The sequence below is a fragment of the Gymnogyps californianus genome, chromosome 1, assembly GCF_018139145.2.
Source record: "Gymnogyps californianus isolate 813 chromosome 1, ASM1813914v2, whole genome shotgun sequence".
Lineage (NCBI taxonomy): Eukaryota > Metazoa > Chordata > Aves > Accipitriformes > Cathartidae > Gymnogyps > Gymnogyps californianus.
In genome coordinates, this window is record NC_059471.1 from 164,701,873 (window position 1) to 164,714,221 (window position 12,349).

Genomic DNA, 12,349 nt, shown 5'->3' on the forward strand with positions numbered 1-12,349 from the left:
GTTGGTAGATCCACTCTGAGCAATGAGTTCAGCTTACTCGTTTTCAGCTCTCCATACAATTTAGTTCGTGTCTAGAAAGACATCAAACTAACCTTTGTGGCTCGTATGTTTTTGTTTCCTTATGCTTGTGGCTGCCGGGTGAAGTTTGATAAGCAACTCTCAGAGAAAAACTGATTTGTACTGCCTGGGATCTTTTTTTTCTTTTACCGTGCCTTCTGATGCCGATTCCAGCTGTTTCTCACCATCTCTTTCCGTGGCACTTAGCTTTCTCTCCCAGACAATACCCAACGCACACCAGTGTCTATTAGGAAGACGACTTTGGCAGGCGATAAATGGCAGAGAGGTGACACATGTCTGCAAAAATCCAACGAGAAGAGGGTTTTAATTTAGATTCTCTTCATCTCAAGAAAAAAAAAATTCTGGAACCATGTGACTTTCTAAGGCAGAGATCGCATGCAAGCGAAAGTGTTAAGTTGTTTGATAAAATACCTGTTTATGTCGGTGTTGGTTGCCATAGTTTTGAGGGGAGAAGGTACTTCATCCCACCACTGAGAAGACGAAGTTTATTCCCACCTCATGCCAAGATATTCTCACCGTTGTTGTTAACTATTCCACTCTGAAGGGACCGTATGAAGCTGTTCTTGGACCGCTAAGGATAGCACAGAAAATCAATTAGTGATAACTAACGTGTAGCTCTTAATCAGGCGAATCAGGTGACTTCCCTGTCAAATCTGCGCACATGAGTAGGTGCTACTGACGGAAGGGGGCGGGGGGTTGTGCTCCTCCCGGATAATCTGCCCCTTGTGTAGGCTGGGAGGAGAGTTTGGACTGCTGAAGGGCACAGTGCCGGGCTGCCCCGAGCGCTGCCTATGCAGACTCCCCCGTGCCACACGGAGCGAAGGGACGCTAAGGACTCCGCACCGCCCCTTCGCTGCGGGCTCTGCCGGAGCCTCCCTCCCGCCCCGGCCGGAGATCCCTCCCACGGCCCTACGTGTGCGCGGGGCTCGGAGCCGCAGTTGTAGCCGCCGTGGAGAGGCGATGGAGTGTGCCGGCATAAAGCTCGAGGAAATCGTGGAGGAACCAGCGTGGGGAAACGGGGAGGAGGGGGGCCGAGGGAGCCGGTGTTGTGAAGGCAGGTTGCCAGTCAGTGCCTTATTGTGACTCAGCCCCTGAGCCTGACCGCCGCAGGCTCTCCTCTCCTCTCCCATTTCTCCATTCGTGGCTATTTCCCGTATGAGTGAGCTCCACCACAGGTCTGGGCACCAGCAAATGGAGGGACGGGGGGTCTGGGGAGGAGTCCGATACTTCTATACGGGATAAAACGCGGTTTTTACTTCAGCAGTTCCCACACTTAGAAAACTTTCACGTACAATCGCTTTTCCCTCAACACCCGGACAAGACAGAGCAGTCTGGGGAGAGGAGCTGCTCCGGGACACGGCTGGGAGTGTGCGCAATCCTCTTTCCGCATTTACCGCTGAAGCCCGAAAAGGGTTAATTTGGGGCCCATGAGTATGACAGCTCCGTTGAAGGGCTTCGCGCAGTGGTGCAAGAAACAGAAGGTAATTGAACCCCTAACACGAATATTTCCAGAAAGGAATAGTCAGATGAGACAAACACAAATTCGTTACAGGAATGTGTGTGTAATTAACGTCTCAGTCACACGGCCGGCCCGGGAGAGGAGCCGGGAGCAGAGCGCGGCGGGGGGGGGGGGCAGAGAGGAACGAGCCGCGGCTTTACGCTGGGCGCAGCCGCCGAGCTCCTGATCGCAATGGGCACCTTCGCGACCATCTCGTCTTACCTAGGCTGAGCCCTACCGCTGGGCGATCCTCGGGCAGGGCGCGCAGCAGGGCAGCGCCGTGCTCGGCAAACGGGAACACGGAAATCCACGAGTAGGTAGGTAGTCCCGGCGCTGTGCTGTCGCGGCTTGCTCAAGCTCGACCGAAGAAACCCGAAATGAAACTGGTAAAAGATGATCTACGGGAAGTGCGCAACACACTCACTCCCACGTCGTCAAGCAGCAGGAGAAGGAAGACCCGATGTCCCCTTCCAAGTGCTCGGGGGTCCCAATATGGAGCACTTGTTACAATGACCTTGGAGATCGCTTCTCTCAACAGCCCACTGCTGTGTTCCAGTACACTGCTTTGTTCAGTGTACACATCCTTCACTTCCTTAACGTTCCGTAATATGTTTACCATAAAAAGATATGCAAACAGACACACACACACACACACAGAGCGTATCTCCGACACACACATCGCACTGGGTCTCACCGAAACACACACCGCACTGTGCCCCCGAAAAAAACAGTGCACTCCGAAACACACATTAGATTTTCACTCCCCGACGCAAACGTCACCGTGCACCGCTCGACACACACATCGCTCCGCGCCGATGGCGCACACATCGCCCTGCGTACGGCACTGCCATCGCTCTGTGCCCGACGGTGCACAGATCGCGCCGCTCCTCCCCTATGCACGCATCGCTCCGCGCCGAAGGAAACACACATCGCTCTGCCCCGACTAACAAGCACATCGCTCAGCCCTCTACGGCGCACACATCGCTCTTCTCCCGATGACTCCCACATCGCTCCGCTCCTCCCCTATGCACGCATCACTCTGCGCCGATGGACACACACATCGCTTCGCTCCCCGAAGATACTCCCATCGCTCTGCACCGACGGACACATACATCGCTCTGCGCCCGACGATGCACACATCGCCCTACCTACAACAGTCCCATCTCTCTCTGTCTCCCGAAACACACATCGCCCGGCGTCGCCTACCCCCCTCCCCCTTCCCGAAACACATCGCTCCGCACCGACAGACACACACATCGTTCAGCGCCCCGCCACGCACGTCGCCCTGCGTACGACACAGCCATCGCACTGCGTCTGCCCCGAAACAACCGTCGTTGTGCGTCCTCCCCGAAACACATCGCTCTGTGCCCCCCAAAACACGTTACTCTTACGCCCCGACACACACAGCGCTCTGCACCTGCCGAAACACACAGCGCTCTGCTCCCCACAATACACACTGCGCCCTGAGCCCACCAACACACACATCGCTCTGCCCCCACAAACACATCGCTCAGCGCCCAACGGCGCGCGCATCGCTCTTCTCCCGATGACACACACATCGCTCTGATCCTCCCCTACAAACACAGCGCTGCGCTCCCCGAAGACACTCCCATCGCTCTCCGCCGACTGACTGCACATCGCTCCGCGCCCCACAAATCGTACTGCGCCCAAGAAACACACATCCCTCAGTTCTCCACGACACACGCACCGCGCATATGGCTCCGCGGCGGTGAGAAACACATAGCTCTTCTCCCCATGTCAGCACGCATCGCTCTGAGCCCCCCACAACACACAACGTCCCGCGCCACAAAGACACATCCGTCGCTCCGCGCCCCACGGCGCACACATCGCCCTGAGTACGGGAGTCCTATCTCTCTGCGCCTCCCGAAACACACATCGCTCTGCGTGTCGCCCGCTCCCCGCCCTTACCCACCCCCCCACCCCCCCCCCGGAAACACATCGCTCTATGCCTCAACGACACACACATCGCTCTGTTCCCCGACCGGATACACACAGTGCTCAGCGCCCCCCACGCACATCGCCCTGCGTACGACACAGCCATCGCTCTGCGCTCCTCAAACCACATTACCCTTACGCCCCGAAACACACAGCGCTCCGCGCCTCAGCGACACACACAGCGCTCCGCTCCCCGGAGACACTCCCATCGCTCTCCGCCGGCTGACTACACATCGCTCCGTGCCCCACGGCGCACACATCGCCCTGCGCCTCACGAAACCCACATGCCTCTGCTCACCACGAAAAGACACGGCGCGTATGGCTCTGCGACGACGACAAACACATCGCTCTTCTCCCTGCGACAACGCACATCGCTCGGAGCCCCCCACAACACACACCGTCCTGCGTCCCAACGACACACGCATTACTCCGCGCCCCGCGACGCAGAAATCCCCATATATAGGACACTGCTATCTCTCTGCGCCTCCTGAAACATAGCGCTGTGCGTCCACCTGAAATTCATCGCTCTGTGCCCCCCAAACCGCATTACTCTTACGCCCCGACACACACAGCGCTCTGCACCTGCCGAAACACACTTCGCTGTCCTCCCAACACACACTGCGCCCTGAGCCCAGCAACACGCACATCGCTCTGCCCTAACAAACACATCGCTTTTCTCCCGATGACACACACATCGCTCTGATCCTCCCCTATACGCGCATCGCTCTGCGCCGACGGACTCCCACATCGCTGCGCTCCCCGAAGACACTCCCATCGCTCTCCGCCGACTGACTGCACATCGCTGCGCTCCCCGGAGACACTCCCATCGCTCTGCACCGACGGACTCCCACATCGCTGCGCTCCCCGGAGACACTCCCATCGCTCTGCACGGGCTGACTACACATCGCTTCGCGCCCCACGACAACACACACATCGCTCTGAGCCCCCACAACACACATCGTCCCGCGCCACAAAGACACATCCATCGCTCCGCGCCCCATGGCGCACACATCGCCCTGCGTACGGGAGTCCTATCTCTCTGCGTTCCCGAAACACACATCGCTCTGCGTGTCGCCCGCTCCCCGCCCCCACCCCCCCCGAAACACATCGCTCTATGCCTCAACGACACACACATCGCTCTGCTCCCTCTAACACACGCTACGCGCTGAGCCCAACGACACACACATCGCTCTGTTCCCCAACGGGATACACACAGTGCTCAGCGCCCCCCCACGCACATCGCCCTGCGTACGACACAGCCATCGCTCTGCGCTCCCCAAACCACATTACCCTTACGCCCCGAAACACACAGCGCTCTGCGCCTCAGCGACACACACAGCGCTCTGCCCTAACAAACACATTGCTTTTCTCCCGATGACACACACATCGCTCTGATCCTCCCCTATACGCGCATCGCTCTGCGCCGACGGACTCTCACATCGCTGCGATCCCCGAAGACACTCCATCGCTCTGCACGGGCTGACTACACATCGCTTCGCGCCCCACGACAACACACACATCGCTCTGAGCCCCCCACAACACACATCGTCCTGCGCCCCAAAGACACACGAATCGCTCCGCGCCCCGCGACGTACGCATCGTCCTCCGTCCGACACAGCCATCGCTCTGCGCCTCCAGAATCACACGTCGCTCTTCACCCCCGCGAAACACATAGGTCTGGGCCCGCGCAAAACTCGTTATCTTTACGCCCCGACACAAACATTGCTTTATGCCTCCCCGAAATGTATCGCCCTGATCCAACGACACACGCCTCGCCGTGCGCGACGACGGACACACACACCCCACTCTGCCGCGACGGGCAAACATCGCTCCGCTCCTCCCCGACACTCCCATCGCTCTGCACCGACGGACTGCTCAGCGCCCCGCGATATTGCCACCTCCCCGCGCCACAGGAAACACACATCCCTTTGCTCCCCAGGTCACACAGAGGGCCGCGCATATGGCTCTGCGGCGATGACAAACACATCGCTCTTCTCCCCGCGACAACGCACATCGCTTTGAGCCCCGCACAACACACACCGTCCCGCGCCCGAACGAAGGGCGCATCGCCCGGGGCGCAAACTCGCCCCGCCCCAGTTTCTCTGGCCTCAAGGCGTCACAGGAACTCCGGAGGTGGGGCTTCCTCGCATATAACTGGAGCCCGCTATAAAAGGGCTCCCGCGGGCAGCGGCGTTACCCGGTGCTTCGTTAGCGGTCCTTGTCGGTGAGTGAGGCGCGCGTTTGCTGCGATGCCCGAGCCGGCTAAGTCCGCCCCCGCGCCCAAGAAGGGCTCCAAGAAGGCGGTGACCAAGACGCAGAAGAAGGGCGACAAGAAGCGCAAGAAGAGCCGCAAGGAGAGCTACTCGATCTACGTGTACAAGGTGCTGAAGCAGGTGCACCCCGACACGGGCATCTCGTCCAAGGCCATGGGCATCATGAACTCCTTCGTCAACGACATCTTCGAGCGCATCGCCGGCGAGGCCTCGCGCCTGGCGCACTACAACAAGCGCTCCACCATCACCTCGCGGGAGATCCAGACGGCCGTGCGGCTGCTGCTGCCCGGCGAGCTGGCCAAGCACGCCGTCTCCGAGGGCACCAAGGCCGTCACCAAGTACACCAGCTCCAAGTAAGCTGCCTCTGCATCCTGTGCTAGATATCCTCGACCCAAAGGCTCTTTTAAGAACCACCAATTCTTTCATTTGAAGAGCTTTGTCACTGGTGTTTTCTGACAGTTATTTAACTTCTCTGTCTTCTAAGGCTCGCTTGCATAGTGTCCTTCGGGACCAGTTTTTCATCGGTTATTGCAGTTTGTCCTATGTCTCTGAGTCTGAGGTCTTAACCTGATGCTGTGAAACGCAAAATGATAGAAACTTCGGGAACGCCCATCAGGGGGCAGCAGGGGCTAAGAAAGCGCAGTCGTTGACGCGCCATTAGACCTTATCTATCTGAATGTTAGTCGGTTCTGAAACCATTAACAAACTTCTATTAGGAACCTTAGAATAAAAAAATACGAGGCAATAGCTTAATCCTTTAAGGCATTGTCCTGGTTTCGGCTGGGACAGAGTTAACTTTCTTTTTAGTAGCTGGTACAGTGCTGTGTTTTGGATTTAGTGTGAGAATAATGTTGATAACGCTCCGATGTTTTAGTTGTTGCTAAGTAGCGCTTATCTTAAGCCAAGGCCTTTTCAGTTTCCCATGCTCTGCCAGCAAGCAGGTGTGCAAGAAGCTGGGAGGGAGCAGAGCCGGGGCAGCTGACCTGAACTAGCCAAAGGGGTATTCCATACCATGGAACGTCATGCCCAGTATATAAACAGGGGGGAGCTGGCCGGGAGGCGCGGATCGTGGCTTAGGAACTAACTGGGCATCGGTCAGCGGGTGGTGAGCAGTTGCATTGTGCATCACTGTTTCCCCCCCCTCCTTTTTTTTTTTGTTATATTCCTTTTCATTACTATTATTATTATATTTCATTATTACTATTGTTAGTATTATATTTTACTTTAGTTATTAAACTGTTCTTATCTCAACCCACGAGTTTTACTTTTTTTTCCTTTCCTTTCCTCCTCCTCACCCCACGGGGAGGGGAGGGGAAACGGCTGCGTGGTGCTGAGTTGCTGACTGGGGTTAAACCACGACAGGCATACATTTTAAACAGAAGATTTTTTCCAGATATGGAAGACTAATGAAACAAAGCACTAAAAAAAAAAAAAAAGTGTTTCCTTACTAATTTCTTAAATACTCGAAGACAGCTTGAAACTATATTGGTATATGTCTATGACTGACAACATAGAAGCTCATTGTATGACAACAGGGAGAAAGCATGGACCAGAGCTGAAACCGGCCTCAATAGGGGAGAGCAAGCACTGTAACCACTTTCTCTTTCTCTCATTTCAGATGCCAAGGACTTTCACTGACCAATGGCACACAGGAAGCGGAGGCACAGGGAATGTGCCCTACAAAGAGCTGGTAGTAGAAGCGGCCCATAAAAGCACATGGACAACAGACACTGTGAAGACTCACCAGTAATGGGTGGATTCAGTAGGGCAGAGAAAGCCGTAAAGAGATAAGTGCACAGACCACAAGAAGTACGGACCAGAGATAGGGGTTGTGTTCTTAATACTAAACTATGCTTAGGGCTTTTAGATCATTGGGATTAAACAGCCATCATTAAGATAATCAAAGATACTATCAGAAAACTAAAGTAAAAATACAGAAATTAAAGCTCTTTTACTGGAGAGATAGATGGCTCTTAAAAGAGCCTTTGGGTTAAAACTGACGATCCCAGACGCTCTACTTGGAGCTGGTGTACTTGGTGACGGCCTTGGTGCCCTCGGAGACGGCGTGCTTGGCCAGCTCGCCGGGCAGCAGCAGCCGCACGGCCGTCTGGATCTCCCGCGAGGTGATGGTGGAGCGCTTGTTGTAGTGCGCCAGGCGCGAGGCCTCGCCGGCGATGCGCTCGAAGATGTCGTTGACGAAGGAGTTCATGATGCCCATGGCCTTGGACGAGATGCCCGTGTCGGGGTGCACCTGCTTCAGCACCTTGTACACGTAGATCGAGTAGCTCTCCTTGCGGCTCTTCTTGCGCTTCTTGTCGCCCTTCTTCTGCGTCTTGGTCACCGCCTTCTTGGAGCCCTTCTTGGGCGCGGGGGCAGACTTGGCCGGCTCGGGCATCGCAGCAAACGCGCACTTCACTCACCGACAAGGACCGCTAACGAAGCACCGGGTAACGCCGCTGCCCGCGGGAGCCTTTTATAGCGGCGCTGTGCAAAGCAGCGGCTCGACAGCGTCGCATCGCCATTGGTTGGAAGGTCTACTTCGGGTCGGTACGCCGAGCTAAGCTTTGCTATTGGACACCTCTCGATTCGCGTTCCCATTGGATGCCGGAACAACGCCTCCTTCCCAGCCTATCAGAAAAGGCGCCGCCGCTCCGCCCGAGCCGTATATAAGTGGGCGGGCGCGGGTCGGTGTTTGTGCGGAGCGTCTGTGGTTGTTGAGTTGGCTGAGTCGCTGCGATGTCTGGCCGCGGGAAGCAGGGCGGGAAGGCGCGGGCCAAGGCCAAGTCGCGCTCGTCGCGGGCCGGGCTGCAGTTCCCCGTGGGCCGCGTGCACCGGCTGCTGCGCAAGGGCAACTACGCGGAGCGGGTGGGCGCCGGCGCCCCGGTGTACCTGGCGGCCGTGCTGGAGTACCTGACGGCCGAGATCCTGGAGCTGGCGGGCAACGCGGCCCGCGACAACAAGAAGACGCGCATCATCCCCCGCCACCTGCAGCTGGCCATCCGCAACGACGAGGAGCTCAACAAGCTGCTGGGCAAGGTGACCATCGCGCAGGGCGGAGTGCTGCCCAACATCCAGGCCGTGCTGCTGCCCAAGAAGACCGACAGCCACAAGGCTAAAGCTAAGTGAACACATCTAAGACTAATCAGGAAACAAATCAGACAAAAAAAGGCTCTTTTCAGAGCCACCCACAATGGTCATAAAGAGTTGAGTTGCTGTTTGTGGTTTCGGTTCTAGGGAATGCAGGCAGAAACATGTAAGCCTTTTTTTTTTTTTTGTGCTTGCCTTGATTATGTTCTCCCTTCCTGCCTAAGTCTTTTGTAGGGAAGATGTTGTTTTATTAATACTGAATGTTACTTTTTAAAAAAATTGCGCTGATCTACCGAGATATTCGATTTAGTTGCTTGTTGCTTTTTTAGAATTACTTCCTATTTTAATAAAATACTTTTTTGTTTTGAGAAAGTCTGGGCTTTTTTAATGTGTCGGCAGGGGCAACTACAGTTTTTGTATGATGTTGGAGTAAACATTGTGCTTCCTAGTAAGTAAACTCTGGCTTTGCTGTAAATGCTCTATGTAGTATTTATTAGAGGGCAATATAAACTGAAGTCTTCGTATTGGTCTCGATTATTTCTGTTCTTTTCGAGAGTATCAAAGAGTAGCTGGTCACTGTTGCAACTCTGGGTAATGTGGAGTTTTCAAATTCAGAGAGGGAAAGGAAGCAAAGCGCACACACACACAAAAAATTACAACCCTGGAGAAATTATGCAGTACCGGCAGGGACCCTGAACCAATTCTTTCACAACAGAGGCATGTTCCCTGCCTCGGTCCCCTTGTTAATTTCCATTTTTCGCTGTGTTTTAAAGCTAACACGTGAGAGAGTCTCGCTGGCTTTCCTTGGCAGAATTAACTCTGCAGAGCACTAGGGAAGGATTTCGATCAGGGCAGGGTTACCCGTGTTCTCAGTGAGCTGCCTGATGTGATGTGCCACCACGGTGACGGCTGCTGCGGTACAGTGGGAAGGGCACTGTGGCTTTTAATTTCATTTTTCTGGCACTATTGCCTGGATCTGCCCCCTCTTCTCCATGAGGTATGGGGAGCTTCGAGCTCCCACTTCGTTTTGGGAGAAGGCAAGTGGTTTTTAGAAGAGCAGTTGCCGTTCTAGCAGGGCACAGTGTTGCCTTAAAGCTGTTTCTCTGCTTTGGTGCTGCCCTGCTTGCTTCTGACTTCCTTCTGGCTTTAGCGGAGCTCCTCACCGCTTTTTTTAGCCTTACAGTCTTGTGCAGGTTCTTGGCTGCAGAGGCCACCAGCTTCTTGACTTTCCTAGGGTTCTTTTTTGCACTCTGTGGAGGCAGACATGGCCTTGGTGATCAGCTCGGTGGCACTGGAGCAACAGGAGTGGTTTTCAACACGACCACAGTTTTCCCCATCTCTGTTCTCCAGTATAGGGAAAGAGAGATGTGGGCTAACATATCTGTGGACCTGGTGTTCACTGAGTTTAGCTTTCCTAAAATTGAGTCGGTAATAAGTTCATCTATCTACAGGGGAAGGAAGTCTCCGGTCTCCTCTGTGTCTGCGTTTTTTCTACATAATGAAACTGTCGTCTGCATATCAGAACCACTGGGGATTGTAGCAAAAACGGGGAGGGGCCCTGTGAAACCCTCTGGGTACATGTGCATCATCTCGATGTTGTGTGAGAGGATTTAAATTCTAGTTTCGAGGCTGTAGAAACTTTCAAGAGGACAGTCTTTTGGATTTCTTTCCCTTATAAATGAATGCTCTGGTATTAAGAGTAGAAATGCAACAGTACAGAAGATACAGTATTCATTATTAATCTTGTAGTTATTCCTCTTATTTCCCTGTTGCAGAATGCGTTTAGGCATTATGTAGCTCTAGTTTCAAATCATACATCTGGGAACCAAAGCCTTAAAAAACCGATAGGGCTACGCGAGGTCTAAACAGTGAAGGGCCACAAGGCCTGAAATGTATATTGTACAGCCAGACACTTTCGTGAAGATGCTTCATAGATGTGGTTTACCAAAACTGGTGTAAGTGGGCAGATCGGTTTTGAAAGGTGTATATTTCTTAACAAGGCGAGTGTGAACACCTGCAGTCTCTTATAAGCGGCACAGACGGATTCCCGGTTATTTCTTTAACATTAACTCGGTTTTGCAACAGCAGAATGGGAGAGGACGGTGAAAAAGCCTGTGATCAAGAGACAAAGAGAAACCTGCCTCCTTAAGCCCGTGTGAATGGGACCACTTAGCAACTCTGACGAGCCGGCCCTGCGGGCGGCCTGGTAAAAGGCAGCGCATCCCCCGCCCCCCTGGTCCCCCCTCCCGGCGGGTCCCGGTCCCGCGCAGGTCGGCTGCTGTTGGGGCAGCCGCCACTACGCGTCCCTCTTCGCCCATCACGCTTGAGGAAAGGGGGACGTGCGCTGTTTCGGACAGCGGACCGCACAACGGCACCCGGATTGAAGAGGTGGCTGGACATTGAAACGAATTAATTATGTATGAATTTGTTTCTTTCTTCGTTGTGCCTTTTATTCCTTGAGCGAGGGAAACAGAAAAAGAACCAAAACACTCAAAGGGCTTTTAATATCTACTAAGCAGTATTGGCTTTACTATGTGATTGAATCCCACATGTTTAATTTGGGTGCGTTAACGGAGGAGAGTTCAGGCTGAAGGCAAGTTGTCTCGTCGCTGCGTAAATGCAGCGGGTGGTGGATAAGGGAGCGGCCAGTCCCCACCAGGACCCCTCGTTTCTCCAGCGATGACGAAACCCTCCGGGTTTGTCGGTCCGGCCGTGGCAAGCAGATATTTTCCCCCTCCCCGCGCCGGTGCCAGAGGCAGGGATTTAAGGACTGATCCGCCTCCAAGGGAGGAGGGAGCCGGGGTCCATTGCAGATGAGTCGAAGGAGGAGTGCGGTGTAAGACGGGGCGATTCGAGAGAAGAAGCAAGGAGAGAGGCCGGGCTGGGCGGAGAAGGACGACGCAGGGGGGACGGGGGCGTTGCGGAGGTTGAAGGTTGAGCGGGCTACGCTGCTCTGCGGAATCCTCCAAACCCCCTGCACTGCAAGAGGTTCCTGGGAACAGCGGGGGGAAGGCAAAGAAAAGGGTCGGATATCTCCGGTAAGGGCAGAGCAGGGCCCCGGATTTTTAAACCTAGAAACAAGCTATTTCCTTTTACCTTTTTCACCAATTAAAGTATTTTTAACTCTTTCATTGTCGAGAAATAAACCTGTAGTGTAAGCAGAAGAGTCCACGTTATTCAGTTCAGATAAATGCTGTAAATAAACCTCAGTTCTTCTGAAACTTCCTGCTGTCCCCTGTTGTTTATACTCTGTGCCATTTCCTGCTGAGAAATACAGTCTTTCATGCAAGTGTTCTCAGGTGGAAAATACTGTAAAAATGAAAAAAGAGTAAAAGACTTCTCTGCCTCCATGATGTTATGAAAAGGGTTAATCGTTCTATTTGTCTTTATCAACGTTTTAGAAACCCTTATTGTCTGATTTTTGTCCCGTCAATAAATGCACAATTAGAAGCTGCTA

At 54.0% G+C, this 12,349-nt stretch overlaps 3 protein-coding genes across 4 annotated transcripts; 2 read left to right on the forward strand and 1 right to left on the reverse strand.

The window, feature by feature from the left end:
• The first annotated feature begins 5,769 nt into the window (after positions 1 to 5,769).
• Positions 5,770 to 6,162, forward strand: LOC127014210 (histone H2B 1/2/3/4/6). Its single transcript, XM_050893411.1, has one exon. The coding sequence runs from the start codon at positions 5,782 to 5,784 to the stop codon at positions 6,160 to 6,162; it is 381 nt and encodes a 126-aa protein (XP_050749368.1). The 5' UTR covers positions 5,770 to 5,781.
• Positions 6,163 to 7,737: 1,575 nt separating this feature from the next.
• LOC127014217 (histone H2B 1/2/3/4/6) lies at positions 7,738 to 8,206 on the reverse strand. The gene has a single exon (XM_050893422.1). It carries the CDS (start codon positions 8,198 to 8,200, stop codon positions 7,820 to 7,822), a length of 381 nt encoding a protein of 126 aa, XP_050749379.1. The 5' UTR covers positions 8,201 to 8,206; the 3' UTR covers positions 7,738 to 7,819.
• Positions 8,207 to 8,541: 335 nt separating this feature from the next.
• On the forward strand, positions 8,542 to 9,370 carry LOC127014174 (histone H2A-IV). 2 transcript variants are annotated; one of them, XM_050893347.1, is made up of 2 exons: positions 8,542 to 8,622; positions 8,728 to 9,370. In XM_050893347.1, exons 1-2 carry the CDS (start codon positions 8,542 to 8,544, stop codon positions 8,929 to 8,931), a joined length of 285 nt encoding a protein of 94 aa, XP_050749304.1. In that variant the 3' UTR covers positions 8,932 to 9,370. The 2 variants fall into 2 exon arrangements, with proteins under 2 accessions (XP_050749304.1, XP_050749293.1); XM_050893336.1 differs by having other exon boundaries at positions 8,542 to 9,370.
• Positions 9,371 to 12,349: the final 2,979 nt, after the last annotated feature.